Source organism: Poecilia formosa, unplaced genomic scaffold (genome assembly GCF_000485575.1).
Source record: "Poecilia formosa unplaced genomic scaffold, Poecilia_formosa-5.1.2 Scaffold66, whole genome shotgun sequence".
Taxonomy (NCBI): Eukaryota; Metazoa; Chordata; class Actinopteri; order Cyprinodontiformes; family Poeciliidae; genus Poecilia; species Poecilia formosa.
The window spans coordinates 599869-617181 of record NW_006800005.1 but is presented as its reverse complement, the minus strand read 5'-3'; the positions used below and the strand labels follow the sequence as shown (position 1 = coordinate 617181).

The 17313-nt window shown below is 39.7% G+C and overlaps 1 protein-coding gene across 2 annotated transcripts; it reads left to right on the top strand.

Moving 5' to 3' along the window:
* The first annotated feature begins 801 nt into the window (after window positions 1–801).
* Window positions 802–16118, top strand: LOC103139891 (endothelin B receptor-like). 2 transcript variants are annotated; one of them, XM_007554761.2, is made up of 8 exons: window positions 802–1031; window positions 6348–6802; window positions 8459–8571; window positions 8655–8859; window positions 11363–11512; window positions 12999–13132; window positions 13254–13362; window positions 14839–14979. In XM_007554761.2, exons 2-8 carry the CDS (start codon window positions 6401–6403, stop codon window positions 14977–14979), a joined length of 1254 nt encoding a protein of 417 aa, XP_007554823.1. In that variant the 5' UTR covers window positions 802–1031; window positions 6348–6400. The 2 variants fall into 2 exon arrangements, with proteins under 2 accessions (XP_007554823.1, XP_016528325.1); XM_016672839.1 differs by lacking the exon at window positions 802–1031 and having other exon boundaries at window positions 6401–6802; window positions 14839–16118.
* Window positions 16119–17313: the final 1195 nt, after the last annotated feature.

Here is a 17313-nt window from a genome sequence, read left to right as displayed (position 1 = left end):
TCAGCTAATCAGCTTCAGCTACACTGCTAATATTAGAATAAAAAAATATTTCACGTTCGGTCAAGCACGTTAGTTTGGAAGGGTGTTCATTAACAAATTACCAATAACAATAATGAGTTTTTGGGGCAAGAATTTAAGGCTGAATACAACTTTACCTACCTTAGCTTGTGCTAAAGCTAAGCGTCCAATTAGCTACAAGCTTCCCGGAAGCAGTTTATGAATGGAACATCCTCACTTCGGTCGCCGGGCAAAACATCCACATTCTGCTTTGGTGGGACAGATTTAAAAGGTTTATCCGTTTCCTGTAACTTATTTTCACAAACCAGAGGAGTAAAACTATTGGAATAATTACAATTTAACTGATTTATTTGTTTTATAGGTAAACAGCTAGCTTTATTCCTGCTCAGAAAAAAGCGGTATCCAAATTATTACAGTTTAATTGGGTAATTGTAGTAGATTTTTAATCTTAATTATCTTCCGCAAATTAACTTGATGTACAGTGTCCTGAAAATAAACTCATTAAATCTTCCGTCGCTGAGGGGAACATGAAAAGTTAGGCCATGTTCTAGAAAGATGATAATAAAAGTTTCTGTCGGTTTTTATAACGTCAAAGTGGATATGGTGGGGTTTGTTTTGTTTGTTTATTTATATAACTTTTTTAATGACATCTGTAAAAGTTAGAAAGTTGAAAATAATTTTGCGTTCAGACTGATTCTCGCAGAGGGAAGGATGGTCGAGTTTGGGCTGTGATTGGTTGTTCCTGCAGCCTCCAGGCTTGCAGCTATAAAAGCACCGATGCAGCGGCGCAGCTCAGAAGGTGCAGAGAGGAGGACCGTCTGTTTCTGCTGCTGCTGCTGCTGCTGGAGGAGAAGGAGGAGGAGGAGGAACTGGGATCTTTAACTCCGGGACGGCGCTATTTCAGATGTTCGTTAATTAATCCCAAAACGATCGAGGTGATTAGATCGACTCTGCGCGGAACATTGATGCGAACAGTTTGACCCCCAATACTGACGCCGCGACTCTGGAAATCCGTAAGTGTGTCTGATTTCCTCTCTAACTGCTGGGAATGTGGCTCATCACAGGCATTTGTTGCATTTCTGATTGAATGTATGAATGTGTGGGATTTATTTATTTACTTATTTCAAACTTTTAGCAATCATAACTTTGCATGAAACTGATTAATCATATAGCCTATAGGTTGCATTTATTTAATTTTATTTTAATTTTATTTTAGTATCGATGGCAACTGCATAAACACAACACAAATAAATATCCCAAAAGCTTTATTTAAATGGGATAGATATGTTTACATGTTAATGCAAAAAATATAAATCTGTTATAGCATATTTGACATACATTGTTATTCCATAAAAACTTATTTTGTTTTCGGACTTCTGCTGAGTCGCTGCAGCCATAACGTCTTTCAGTTTAACAGATTTTGTGACCAAAGTCATGTTTTACTTCTGTTTCAAAAAAAATAATACAGTTTAGAAATCTTTATATTTGGAAACCAACTTTTCTTATTCATTTTTTGCACAGATTAAATCGAATAATTTATGTAAATTTTAAATGTGATTTGGAATGGTGCTCCAGTTATTTGCTGATTGAAGAAGCGCAGATCTCAGCCTTTTCTTGTTGCTTTTATTTTTCCACTGCTTGCCTTCTCCTCCTTTTGCTCTTATAAACTCTGCAGCAGGAAAGCTTTCTCAATTTTGTCTTCTTCTTCTTCTTCTTCTTCTTCTTCTTCTTCAGCAGGTTTCTTAAAAAAACAACAACTAAACACTTTCAACACTCACCTCTCCCTCCTCTATCCTGACCTCAGTCAGGTCACACATGTTATGACCACCAACAAAAATCTCCCCCCATCCGCTCTTTCAGACAACTTTTTCCTTCCTTAATTTCTTCAAAAGAAAAAAAGCCATCAGAGCTAAAGGTCAGCGATGGTTTGTAATAGAATAAAAGGATCAAGCTTCCTAATTAAATCAGAAAACTCTGCTCTAATATACGGTAATGAGCCGCCATGTTACCCAACACAAAGGCATCATTCACAGGAGGGAATATTTACACAGACTGTGGCCAAAAAAAATCAAAACTGGTTTCTTGTGATACGCACATCGTATCATCCGAATGCTGCGATGAACAGCAGTCGTCCTTGTTTTGTTTTGTTGTGCCGTTTGTTATTTTGCACTGGAACGTATAAAGGAGGACGTGCGTTTTCATCACCGACCTCTGACATCATATAAAGGGCTGCGTAGAGAGGCTCTCTTTGTGTGAACGTGTTCGTCCCTGACGCTCCAGTCTCTGCGACCATCACAATCCCACCGCCTGTTCGGCCTCAGATGCCCGTTGGCAGTTTTTATGGACACACATGATTCTACAGAGGCTCAGAGCCAAAATCTGTCCACAAAAACCCCATAAAGGATCTCTGTCACAAAGAGCGGACCCACACACACTGAACTTCATTTATTCAGCTTTCTTCCCCCCAGCTCCTTTATTTAGTTCTATGAAAATGGCGCGCTTTGTGTGACTTTGTGTTCGCCGTTTTGTTAATTTTGATCGAGTGTGGATGTTTGGGGCGCTTTTAACATCTCGGTCAGAGTTGGAATTTTATTGAAACGTTCATCTATAGCACTAATTTAATTACAAATGTAAGGCTGCATGATGCATAGACTTAATAAGCAGACTGTGCATGAATTGTTTTCCAAGTATTTGTTTAAATTAATTTTGATGACTATTGCTCAGAGGACAGTTATTTGTCGTTTATCGTGATAAATTTCTTATCGTGATAAGAATTTTGATTTAGTGTTCGTGTCGCTCGCGTCTACTGACAGTTGTTGAAAATTTCAGTTTTTCAGATTTATTGTGAAAAATCTTCCTCTTGACACTACTAGATCAGGTGAGTTTGGTGGCCAGTGAAGCATAATTATGTCATTGTCATTCGTTGCTTTCCTTTCACTCAACTTTCCACTAGCATAACTCGGGTAAGTTTTGCTGTTTTCCCTTTCCACATTTGGATCTTGCGGCTCTTCGGTTCAGTCCTCTGTTAGGAACCTTCAGCTTCTGGTTTTACTTTTGGGTGCACATGTCAGGTCTCTGGTTCGTTGCTGTTTTTATCATCTGAGAAAAGTGAGCCACATTTTCTCACGTCCTGAACTGGAAACAATTATTATTCATGCTTTTGTTTCATCGCGCTCGGATTACTGCAGAGCATCAAACGCAAACCTTAGTAAAGCCTCTCCGGAACGGCTGCAAGTCGTTTAAAATGCTGCTGTGAGGCTTCTGACAAAACCCTAAAAGTTTTCTCATGTGCCTCCCATGTCGATACGACTACACAGGGTTCTGCTTTATTTTACAACTTAAGATTATTTCACTGACTTGGAGAGTTTTTCACAAACAGACACCTGGTTATGGTTTCATCTGGAGCTCTCCTCCTTCTGTACTTGAGATCCAGGAACTCTGTGGTCTCCTTTAGAAGCCAGTTTAAATCAACTTCTCCTTCATTTCTGCTATATTTTATTCAGCGTTGGATCATGTGAAGCTAGTTGTGATTTTATATTTTGAAAGTGCTTTGTCAGTAACATTTTACTACTTCCTCCCTTTTGCTGGAGCAAGTTTTTCACAGCATACAGTTAGCTATGATAGCTGGCTATCTATCCATCTAGCTAAAATAGACAGCTAACTGGCTAGCATAAAACTACTACAGGTGCATGGCAGGATGTTTGACTGAATCAGAAATCTGTAGGAAAATGCGTAGTAAATACTGGCCTGTTATCAGGGCACACCAAGGACGCAACCCACTAAAATTGTGCATCATATCACTCTTGGTGTTGAAAGTTTACGTAATGAGATAAAACTCCAAATGACGAGCTACGAGCTTCCAGTGTTCAGGTTTAAGGCTAATGGTCGGTGTGTTGTGCTTTTCAGCTGCAGTGGGAATAACTGTAGCTTTCCTGGATTAAATGAAAGCAATGAAATTTAAACTTTTGCTTAAACAGTTTGTACTAATGCAGTGACATGGTGGTATTTTTACTGATACTTACGCTGCTGTAGCATACAGAGAAAACAGTGTGTATGATAAGATTAGTACTGTGTGTTGGACACATTATGGGTGTTCTTTGAGCAAAGCAGGGACTCAAAGCAGTTGATGCAAAGTTTTGTTAGATTTCCAGCAGAGCTTTGGTTCTTAGCTCAGACATGAGAAATAGAATTGTTGCATATTCAACGTATTATGTGGCTGGATAAGCAAGCTGGTAACTGATAAGACTTACTGTAAAAAAAAAAAATAATAAAAAAAAAGGCTCAAATCATTTTAAAAGGCAGTAGTAAAGCACAGGGATTTTTGTTTTCCTCCCTCCATCCATTTTCAATTCAGAGAGAATCACATGAAGGCAGCTGTAGGCAACATCTTGCTTCTGTGGTTTTATTTTAGCTGCAAGCTAATTTCTGAGGCTAACCCACCAGACAAGGAGTTCAGATCATCATTACGGTCTGTTTGCGGTACCTGTGGTACAAAGTCTATAAGCGACTGCTTCTAAAAGTAGAAATAAAACTTTATTATGCACTATGAATTGCAGGAGATAATATTCTAAAAATGAACACAAAATCAAATCTTGTAGCTTGAACAAGATCTGATCACAAGCAGACATTACTGATGTCTGTACAGCTTCCTGTACAAGATTTACCCCTTTGCTGTTAAATTTGCAGTAACATTTATCATAAATCAGCCGTTGTTCTGTGGAGCCACATTGACTTCTGAACCAGCTTTCCTTGCGCTTTCTAACCCAGCGGCTCCCAAATAGTGTTAGCTTCTGGATGGAGTCAAAATATGTAAAGAAACAAACTTTTAGAATGATTTTCTCACTTTCATTCTCTACTTTCAATAATTATTAGACGTGTTTAGCATAGATACTGCCTAGTAGCATTTGATTTTAGCTGGCCGTGCTATGCTAGCATAGGGAGCAAAACAGCTTGAGACATTTGACCGGCAGCCAGTCAGAAAGACGAGCATGGTAAATAACATTTCAATAAATTATTTTAGTTTGTATTTTTAACAATAGTGATTGGAAAATATTAGATTTTTTAAAAATTAAGAATTAGAAAAATATGTAAAAATGAATTAGTTTAAATTTATTTTATGTTTTTGTATCTTCCCTTAAGTTCCCGGAGACTCATCTAGCGCCCCCTGGTGGCTCGACTTTTACTCTGAAAATCATCTGTGATCATCTGTGTATGATTCATTTTATGTCACTAGTTTATGTCCATGAGTGCTTTGAGACCTACTTTTGCAGAATTTTAATATATATTAAAATGAGTCTCTTATTTTGAAAAAATGTTAGACTTTTTTTTTTTTGAAAGCACAAAAAAAATCTCTAATCACCGTTAAAGATCTCTTATTTTGACACTATTTTGAGTGTCTAAGTTTAAATCTTAATGTCATAGAGTCAGATTTCTACATCCAAAAGTGCTGGTTGTCATGGTAATTTTTTGGGCTGCAGGTGTGAAAGGTCAAACTAAGCACCAAACTTTCTCTAAGCAACAAAAGATTCAACAGTTCAAACAAACGGGCCCCGTTTGAAACATGAATAGCAACATTTGTGGATTTTCATTCCTTAGAAAATATAAAAACATATAAATACAACTTAAATCTAAATTTTACAAGACAGCAGTCACAAAAATAATTAGCTTCTATGAAAGAAACGTGCGACTTGTTTTGGCTCTCTTGTAGGTTTCACAGAAAGCGGCAGCAATAACAAACTCATTCACAGCAAAAACATAAAATCTTACCAAGTATTTCTGTCTAGTTTCTAGTCCAAATATCTTAAGACTTGAAAGAAAACAAAACCAACTGACAAGAAACTTTTTGGCAACATATATGACCTTTATTAAGTCAACAATTCCTTAATACTGACTTTAAAAATCGTTCTAGTTCCACTGGTGGATTATTTCACTTATAACATGAGAAAAATGTCTTGTTATAAGTGAAATAATCTACCAGTGGAACTAGAATGTTTTTTCATCAATATTAAGGAATTGTTGACTTAAAAAAAGCTCCTATATATTGCTGAAAAGTTACTTTTAAGCCGGCTTTGTCTTATTTCAAAGTGTAGTAGTGAACTAGACCTGATAAGATGTGTTTTCTCAAAATGACTAGGAAATGCTGCGTGTTTGCCGATACTTGTAGTCCTGAGGAAGAACTCTGAACTCTTGAGGTTTTTCAGGAAGACTTTGACTCAAAGTGAGAGAATTTAAAACTATTAAAAGGCTCATTTCCTCAAAACTTTCTCCACACTCGGCAAAAACACCCTGCTCTTTGCTCAACGTGACGCTCGCTGTGTTTCTCCTCGCAGGATCCGAGTTTGGACGGACCGAACCCTCGGCGTGCCTGTGAGCGATCGTCGACATGTTTGTGAGAACGAAGGCCGTCGTGCTGCTGCTGTGCCTCCTGGCGGCGGCGGAGGCCGGGGCCTCGAGGTCGGCCCGTGACTCCCAGAGCGTCCCCGACAACCTGGAGCCCTCCGAGGGCAATGCGTCCGTCCAGCTCCCGCCGCCGCAGCCGGACCGCCCGCGGAGGCCGTACCCGCCCATGTGCATCAAGCCAACGGAGATCAGACACGCCTTCAAGTACGTGAACACCATCATCTCCTGCCTGATCTTCGTGGTGGGGATCATCGGCAACTCGACGCTGCTCAGGATCATCTACAGGAATAAATGCATGAGGAACGGACCCAACGTGCTGATTGGCAGCCTGGCACTCGGAGACCTGCTGTACATCATCATCGCCATCCCCATCAACGTGTATAAGGTAGACTTCATTCAACGTGACGTCTGCGTCTGACTCCAGTTTCCCTTCTGGGTGTTTTTATGGGACCAAGGCCATGAAAAACAACCTAGACTTTCTGGAAATCGTTATTAAGTTATAATAAAGATCCTAGTTGTTTAATTTACATCAATAATAATTAAGAAACCAGGACTTTTATGCTCTTAATCATTTATATTTATCGTACAAGCCTGATTCTGGTTCCAGCTTAATGTGATTTTGAAGCAGAATGCTTTCCCAAAAAAAAATAAAATAAAATCAAACAAATGTCAAATGTTTCCTTTAGCCTCATCCAGCAATCAGGCCTTTCATATGAACTTTTTATCATCGGGTTTATGAGTCGCAGCTTGTGTTTAAATGTACGTCTGTGGCAGAAGAACATGGATTTTAAGTTGAGGGATATGAATTACGGGGTTGTGATTTTTTTTTTTTTTATGTTACAGACTCAAACTCCCACATGTTCCCCATCGGGGGGGTTTATGTGATGGATCGACACGACGTAATGAAAAGAGAAAAATGGTTTTCAAAATCTGTAAAGTTTACCCAAACAAAACCACGAACAAGTCTCCTCGGGGGAGTTTTGAGTCGTTTCAGATGATGTCAAAAAAATCTAAAAAAGAAGTGGAGAAGGAACGGCTGTGCCGACGACGGCACTCGGAAAACCGGATTTCTGAGAAAACGGATCTCAAAATTTCTCCACAAACCTGCGACAAAAGTTGATAATTCACATGACTGCAATGATTGACTGTCAGCTAGCGATGGGAGCGACGGCTCTTTGAAGGGAACCAAATCTTCAAGTTCATTTCACATTAAAGAGCCACTAAAAATATCAATCTCTCATACGGATTTTATGAGCGAAACTCATAAAATATACTCCGGCTACGATTAAATCATTTGTTTGGCGGTGTTTCGAATAGAAACGATGAATGAGGATAAAGCGACAGACGAGACTAGATCAATGTAAGAGTTACAAGTTGTTTAGACGCTGAAAGAGGCAGAAAGCGTTGCTATAGCAACCAGTGGATGGATGTCACAGGGAGGTTTGAGCTACGTCACAGTCAGAGCAGCTGGGAAATGTTGACGTACCGTCCAAACAAAAAAAAAAAAAATCAGAAATCAGTTTGTTGGGTCAGAATTTATTTATGAACCATACATGTGATTTTTGAAGTTTTGTCAAAAGTACAATTACCAACCTCGTCCCTCGTTGTGAGTTTTAGGTGATGTTACAGCCTCACCTCTGTAAACATCACCTGAAATGTCTTTTCTTTTTCCAGAGAATTAAAAACAAAATAGACTTTTAAGTTTGTCCAGTTTGCCAAAGTAGCAACAAAGACAAAGAGAATATCTCGATCTCCTTTTAGATGATGGCTATTTAATACCCATTAAAACATGTAGAATAATTAAACATGTGGTCTTATTTGTTATTCCTTGCTCAGTCCAGACCAGAACTGAACCTGTCCCCCCCTGCAGCCCGCAGCGAGGAGCGGCCCTCGGCTGTGGGTTTTGGCCTCGACTAAATTCATTTTGGAAGAATTAAAGACAAAGGGAGCCCTAAGTGAACCTCTGAGAGATCCGTGTGTGTGTTTGCACAGGCGATACCGACGTCTCTCTTATTACAAGTTTCTATTGTTTCTGCCGCAGCTCATAGCCGAGGACTGGCCGTTCGGCGTGCACGTCTGCAAGCTGATCCCGTTCATCCAGAAAGCCTCGGTGGGAATCACCGTCCTCAGCCTGTGTGCCCTCAGCATTGACCGGTGAGCGCACACACACCCACGCACACACACACACACACACCACTGTGGACACATTTGAGTGACTGCGTCTGAACGGTTTCCAGCTACCACGCCGTGATCTCGTGGAGCCGGGTGAAGGGCATGGGGATCCCCCTGTGGAAGGCCATGGAGGTGACCGTGATCTGGATTGTTGCCGTGGTGCTGGCCGTCCCCGAGGCGGTGGCGTTCGACATGATAGAGATGTCGTACAGGGGCAACAAGCTGCGCATCTGCCTGCTGCACCCGGAGCAGGCCACCAGCTTCATGAAGGTACGCTGTTCATCCTGCTTGACGCAGATGAACAATGTCTTTTTCCCTCAATTCATGTTCCAAACATTACGGTTTATCGCAGTTTAACTAGGGGTGGGACTCGATTAAAGTTTTTATTAGTCGAGTTAATTCCAGAGTCTGGAATGAATTCCAGCATTTTAATTAACAAAACCAGCATCATTTTCAACTCAACAAACCGTTTTGCTGCTGAATTATTGAATAAATAGACGTGAGCTCAGCAACAACAATACTTACTGCAATATCTTTCAGATTCTGTTCTTGTATTATTTTGCCTTTAGCTTCATATTACTTGAAAATGGTCTCAAAACAGGAATATTATCGTTCAGTGCAGGGACTTCTGGGAGATTTTATTGCGACAGGACGCTGACATCATCATTGCGGACGTCTGTGCTGCAGCTACATGCTCAGCATCGAGATGCTGCTATGGACTCGATTAACTTTGTTGATTTGGCTAGCCCTCTTTAGCACAACGTTAACGCAACGACAGTCCAGTTAGATTGTTATTGTAGCAAATGCCCAGCTGGCCAAGAAAAACATCTTTGTTTGCGGACGACGCTTGTGCGTCAGATTTCCGAGCGTACCGGAAACACAACACAAATGTTCCGGCCAGAACTTTTTGTATGTGAAAAAGAAAAAATGCAATAAATGGCGTTGACATTTTTAAACGTGTCAAATGTAAAAATGTAAGTAACTAATTGAAATTAACGGGTGAAAGTCCCGGAATTAATATTAGTGAGCAGCGGAGTAAAGACGACACATTTTGTGAAGTGAAATATGGACGGTGGTTGATTCACTTCCTACATCTAATAACTGTGGGCTAAGGTGAACTAGGTGGGCTCCGGTTCTTGCACATTTACGGCTCGTTCCTTTAAGTCCTTCCTCCTTATATTAAAACAAAGTAAACAAACAAAAAAAAGAGCACAGTGCTGCGTCTGCATGGATCCATACGAGATTCCCGCAGTTAACCTTGAGTCACCTCTCTGTTCCCACAAATGTTTGAGAGTCAAAGTCGGCACTTAAATCTAAAACAGGCTGTAAATAAACAATTTTGCAAAGAACAGTGGGGTCAAAACTCTTCCACAGAAATGTTTGTGATTAATTGTCACAAAAATGATCAATAATTTTGGCCAATCAGCCAATCAGTTTGGTTTGGGGATAAATCTGGGCAGCAGGAAGGCACTTAAAAATCCCCAAAAATGTAAATAAGGAAGAGAAAAAGATGACTGTCATATTTTTGGTCACTTGTGAGCTCAGCAACATCCTGATCTTAAACAGCCACAAAAGGAGAGTTTGGAGACTACAAACTGCAGAGTTCATGAACCTCGTCCTCCTCCTTCACCTTCCCACCAAATTCGTCACACTGATCATGTTGGTTTAGCGTTTTTCGCAGGCTCGGCATTCAGGCTTTGGCAGCCGCGCGTCTGGTGAATTATGGCGCAAAAACATTGGAAGAGTGTTGGGAATGCGATGAAAGGTTATCGTCAGAGCCAGCCCCGTCGCTCTGCGGGAATCTAAGTAATCCGTAATGTAGTTAATTAGATTTTCGGTCCAGCAATAACAGGAGGAGGCGACCGGCAAAGGTTATTCGTGTGCAACGCCGAGGTAAAAGGGGAAGACAAACGGCTTCTGACATCGACCGTACCAGGCTCTGGGGGGATTATCTATCAGGAACTGAGATAGGGAGGAAGAAAACTCATGAAAACATGAGTGACTTCAGTATTTACAGGAGCTGCACTGCTTTTCTCTTTCGTGGAGGGAAGAGCAGAACGGCTGGGATGATTGTAACTTTGCATGAATCGGTTTTTTATTTTTAATTTCTGCGGCGTAGCGGTAAGGAGAGAATCTTCTGGACGGCGTTCAGCGTGCGCACCTGGTGTTTTGCTTTCCGGTTCCAACAGAATCGGTTCGCGTCAGCGCTACAAGCGCCCCGGACGCTCGGTCCGTTTAATCAGGGCCTCCCTTTTGTCTTTGCCAGAAAGCAATCAGAGCCCGACGAGGCGCTGCTGCGCGTAAATCACCCTGATGCGCCGGCCTCTCGTGATCTTCGTGGTGAAGTCGTAAGGAAGGAGGAAATTGGAAAGAAATGTTAAACATGTGACCTCTTTAATTCAGAGGGAAAGACCCAGAGATAAAAGTTTACAGTTGAAAAAAAAAAAAACGTTATATAATGTTCGTGTTGCAGAGGAAACTTTTTGCAGTTTCTTTTCCGAACAAAGAAGGAGGATCATAATTAAACGTGTTTTTGAATCCAGTTTTGAATTATTGGAGCAAAAAGTCAAGCATTAAAACTCTATTTTAGATCTTTTTATGCAGTCTGAGAGTCTATGAGGATAATTTATTAACTCATTTCTTTGAGATTTATTGCATTTACAGCCTATTTCTGCATTTCATCCTGAAGCCTTTACACCAGAATGAAATGAGTTGTGCTTTATTTTTAGCTAAAACTAATAGTGTGTGTGTGTGTGTTTTTTTTTTCTGCCAGCTGTACCAGGAAGTTAAAGATTGGTGGTTGTTCGGCTTCTATTTCTGCCTCCCGCTGGCCTGCACCGGCATCTTCTACACCCTCATGTCCTGCGAGATGCTCAGCCGCAAGAAAGGCATGCGGATCGCGCTCAACGACCACATGAAACAGGTGTGCAGGAAAAAGAAGAAAAAAAAACACAGAAAAAACCTGACAGTTCAGAACCTGACCGTAGAGTTCAGCTGAGCCTAAAAGGCTGGATGCTTGGTAGAGGGATCCTGCGGAATAAAAGTGAGCAGACAATATCTTACATTCAGAGGATATCATTGTGGTGAAAAGTAAAGGTGCCTTTTATCAATCTGGAAAATGATCTGGGGTTAAAATCTGAACAGCAAAACATTTGGCTTTAATTTGCTTTTGAAATTTTAACAAAGTGAATTATATCTTGTAAAACTGCTTTTTGGAACAAAGACTTGAAGTTTTTTTTATTTTATTTTTTTATCTTTTTGGGTTTTTCACGTCTTTGTTGGGGGGATTATGACCCATTCGTCTTTAAACAACATTGCTTCAGCAAGAAAACGACCAACATTTAACAGTGTCTTATTTGACTCTAGAGCAGCGGTGTCCAAAGGGCGGCCCGGGGGCCATATGGGGCCCCTGAATGATTAAGAAAATTGTCCTTAAACTCTTGAAAAAAAGTCTAGATCAGGTATCAGTGACGGTGTGTCCATGAGGGCAGATCTATTCCATCTAGTTCTATGCTTAGTGCTCTGAGCGACGTCATGCTTTTATTTTACTTTATATTTAAAGTTCCTACCTGAACTTTCTGAACCATTTGAAAGAAAGTTTGTTTCAATTTATTTTTTACATGTTTGTCCAAAATAGTCAACCTTTTGTTTTTGTCAGTTTCTTAATCATCCATTTTACTTTGGCTGTTATCCTCCTAAATTCACTTACTGAACAGATTAAAGTTGTTTTTACATGTTTCACCAAACTTGTGAAGAAGCTACTGGGGCATTTAAGTTATCGAATTAAATTAGAGTTCCATATATTTATGTCCGTGTTTAAAAAAAAAAGAAATGTTTTAAGTCGATGCAGCATTGTCTTTCTGTATCGGATCGTATCGGTCGATACTAAGCATCAGATATCGGGATAAGGAGTGAAAATAGTGGATTCCTCTCAGTGGGGACAGAATATTTGATGATTAATTAGTGCTGATTTATATACTTTCAGTAAAGCAGTAAAACAGCTTTTCACACCCTGGTTTTACTTTTGGCTTTGCGTTTAGAAATATTGCCAATCTTTTTGTGTTTTTGCCCTCTTCAGGTTAGATGTCTTTGTTAAATAATGAGATATAATAACACTGGCAGAGGGTGTACTTTCCTTTATTGTGACTAGCTTTCTAAAAGTCGTCAGTTTTCCTGTATAAAGATAATTTAGGGCTCACAGATAAACCTAACGCGTATCTACGCTTCTACAAAATACCGTTTGCATAAACAGACATCGCATTTTTAACTTGCTCCGACTAGCTGTTAGCTTTAGCCTTTGAGGAGTCTACGTTAATAAAAAAACAAAGACCTTCAGGGCTTTCCCAAGCAGTGAAGACGTTCTCCGCTGAAGCCCCGTGTTTACGTTCCTCTGTGTGCGTTTGGTGCAGCGGAGGGAAGTGGCGAAGACGGTGTTCTGCCTGGTGCTGATCTTTGCGTTCTGCTGGCTGCCGCTCCACCTCAGCCGCATTCTGAAGAAAACCGTCTACGACAAAAACGACCCCAACCGCTGCGAGCTGCTCAGGTAGGAAAGCAGATTTCCGCCTCGACACCCAGTGAAAGCCTCATGAGAGCCCATTGTTCTCCGTTTCTCCGGCTCCCTGGAGTCTTTACAGTAAACTCTGCCCTCTTCCTGCTCCTGTCAGCTTCCTTCTGGTGATGGATTACATCGGGATCAACATGGCCTCTCTAAACTCCTGCATTAACCCGATTGCCCTCTACTTTGTCAGCCAGAAGTTTAAAAATTGTTTCCAGGTAAGGAGGATCGCTTTGGCTTTAAACAAAGGGCGCTGGAACCAAACGCAGCGTTTGAACGTTTTCCCATTTCTTCATGTCACACTGCCAACTCTGGGTGTGTAAAAAATTTACTTTCAGGGGTATTTTTACTGTAGTTCTTTCTTTTATTTGAGTACATTTTTTATGAAGGATTTCTGCTCTTACAAGAGTGAAATTTATGGATTCTCTACCCACTGTGAGTAACGGCACTGAATGAGGAACAAGCCAAAAATTCACCTGACACAGACGCACACATGCAGTTTTTGGTAAAGTTTAGTAAGTTTTCTAGTGGAAAAAAATGTTTGTTTTTTTCTTTTGTTTTTTACCTGATTTTCTTTTAAATTATTTTCATTTTGGACTTTAAAATACCAAAATTTCCACATAACTTTATATTTCAGCCCATCTAAAAATGTAATTTTTAAATATTAAATGATTGATGTTTTGATCAGTCACTTTAATATATACTTTTTTTTCTCTTACTTGAGACATTTCTTGAACAGCTACTTTTGACTTGAGTAAAAATATGTTGTAGTAGTAGTGTAGTAGTACACTACTACTCGCTACTAGCGAGTAGTAGTGTACTACTAGCGAGTAGTAGTGTACTCAAGACTAGTACAAAAATTGTACTAGTCTTGAGTACAATTTTTGGGCACTCTACCCACATCTGTATAAAACTTCATCATATTTTAAATTAAAGTCTGAAAAGTGTGGCGTGCATTTGTATTCAGCCCCCTTGACTCAACATCAATATTAGGAATTTATGGTGACAATAATAAATCAAAAGTCTTTATCATGATAAATGATACGATACACCTTATCAAACACACTGCAGTTTGTGGTTGTGTGACAAAATGTTAAGAATAAAGGCTGGCAGAGCAGCCAACAATTAGCACAACTTATTTTTACTCAAGTAAAAGTAAAAAGTAGCCGTCCAACAAATTACTCAAATAAGAGTAAAAAAGTATTTGGTAAAGAATCTGATCATATTATCAGTTATCAGATAGTTAAAAATGTCATCATTAGATGGACTGAAATATAAAGTTATTTCAAAATTTTTATATTTTAAAGATCAAAATGAAAATAATTCATATAAAAAATATGATTACAAAACAATCAGAGAAAAGAGATTTTTCTAAATTTGTTTTAATATAAAATACATGAAACGAACAAAATCTGCAGGTGTGTGTCGGTGTCTGGTGAACTTATGGTTAAAACAAGCTTGTTCCTCATTCAGTGAAGTTGCCAACAGTGGAAATGCTACTCAAGAGTAGCGAGACGTCATGATAAAGTTACTCAAGTAAAAAGGACATTGTAGTAAAACTACTCCTGAAAGTAATTTTTTTCCTAAAAATGTATTTAAGTAAATGAACCTGTTAGTAGCCAACTCTTGTTAAGATTGTAAAAACTTTTGTGAAGACAATACATTTACTGACGGCTCTCGTTTTTGCCTCGCAGTCCTGCCTGTGCTGCTGGTGCTACAGGACGTCTCCTCTGGACGACCGCTGCTCCGGAGGACGCTGGAAGGGATCTTGCCATGGCAACGGACTGGACCGCACCAGCTCCCGCTCCAGTCAAAAGTACACAAGCTCTTCATAGACACTCACTCTCTCTCTCTCTCTCTCGCCGTGCCGTCCAACCAAACTGGACAGATATTCCCCAGAATCTGCTTTCCCACCCACAGCTGTGTCACTGCCAACACACACACCATCACTTTGGAGTCAGGAGTGGGATAAGGAGGAGCCAGGTGGAAGGGGTTTTGTTTTGTTTTCCTCCTGCAGACTGAAAGACTCTGTGATCGACCCAAAGCTGGAGAATGAAACTACAGGATTGTCACCTGTTCAAGCCGTTGTAACTCACGCCACCAACCAATGCTATGTGAATGTGTTCGAGGATACAAAGCCTCTCAGTGGACCAGGTGGAGTAGAGTGAGGTCAAGCCACTTGTAAATGTGTGTACAGGGTTATTTACATGTAGAATACAGACTTTAGCCTACGTCTAGCTGCAGTGCTTGGAGTACGAACGAGCGCTGATCAATCGGCCCTACCGGTGACGCTGTAATACCTCGCAGGGGAAACCGTGACGCAGAGTCATTCGAGACTCAAAGGACCGGAGCCTTTGAGAGTCTCCGCACCTCCGAGGCACCGCCGAGACATCAAAGACCAGAGCGTCGCCTTATCTGGCAAAAGACGCAGTCCGCGCTCAAAGTTCGCGGAATCTCCCGGCAAGAAAAAGAGAAACAGAAAAAGAATCGGGGGCCCTTACTGTGAATCTCCCAGTCATGTGGAAAGTGGCTCAGCAGAAATCCTTTTCATCTCCGCTTTCAGTCACAAGAGGGCTGCTGTCGTCCAGGAAAATGAGAAAAACACCATATGATCCTCATCATGCGTCGCGTATGACAATGTAGCTTCTATTTTTCTGTGAATGTAGCACGAGGAACATGAATGGCTTGTGTAAGTCCCTCCGCCCAGCGAGGCATCCGCTTCGCCTTCCCCAGGCCTTTCACCTCAGTCAGACTAAGCTGCCGAAGCAAAGACATGCTTGTTGCTGGAACTTAACTTGTTATGTTGCGCTATTTAAAAGATTTAAGAAATGAACGTGTATACAGCTGACCAAACGTTTTAAGAGATTCTTGAACTGCATTGTGGTCATAAAAGCACCAATTATTTTCCCACTGTCGACCTCGCAACAGGGGGATTCTGGGAAAACTTTGGCCTTTTTTATTTTTTTATTTTTTATTTTAAAGACATGATTGCTGACTTTGTCATCCATCTTTGAATCTGGGAGTCCTTCATTTACACGGTTGAAACCAGGTATTTGGATATAGTGTTTATCATTTCTATACAGTGTATGTAAATAAGACAACTTTTTTATTATTTCTGCTGCCTCACATTAAACCAGATTAAACATTTCCTGTTTTAGGTCAGTTAGGATAATCAAAATGATTTCTGATAAATACCAAAACTTTTTAAGGATTTTTCTTTTTTACTTTCCTCAAACTTGGACGTTTACGTTTATTCACTTCAAAACATCGACTTTGTTGTCTGTAAGTGAAATAATCTGCCAGTAGAACATGACATTTTTACCATAAGTAAAACTTAAAACTAGAAATTTTTCATCAATATTAATATATATTTGACTTAAAATAAGCTTCCATATCTTGTTGACAAGTTACTTGTGAGTTAATTTAGTGTTCTTTAACTTGTACTAAGATATTTGCTCTAGAAACTGGACCACAAATATTTGGCAACATTTAGTGTTTCTGCAGCGTAAACTTCTGAAGTAATTTTAAAAATTAATGGAAATTTAATTATTTTAGTATTTAGTAAACAAATAATTTGGGAAATCCAAGCTGACATCAAACAGGAAATGTTTAATCATCAGAAATTAAAAAAGGCTTCGTCTCTTCTAATGGGTTCTAAATATTTGGTTTCAATTGTTCATATGCATTTTACAGTTTTAACAAGATATATTGAAAACATTACATTAATCAAGTTGGGTCTTTTGTCAATTTCTTCCAAAACAATTTATTGCTTTGTTTCTAAGAAACTTATTAAATTATGCATTTAATGAAACTCTTTCGGTTTGTTTTATAAGTAAAGCTGATATATTCCCGTGTTTGTTGTTGGACGTATTTTCTTTACCCTTTATAAAGTCTTTATTTTTTGCATCATAGTTAAATCAGTAGCTGAATGTGATTCATGAAACTTTTTATATCTGCTTTTAGCCACATGTGAATGAAACCCAGTGAAGGAGACTCAGAGTGGTTTTGCTAGCGTCTTTACTGAGTGATATGTGAGGTTGAACATGAAAATATATGTGAATACTGTAAAGGCCTTGGTCATTTAAATACGTTTATACAGTACTATTTTGTTAAGGGTATACATCAATAAATAGTATTTTATACTGTGTGTTGTTGACTTATTTACAGTG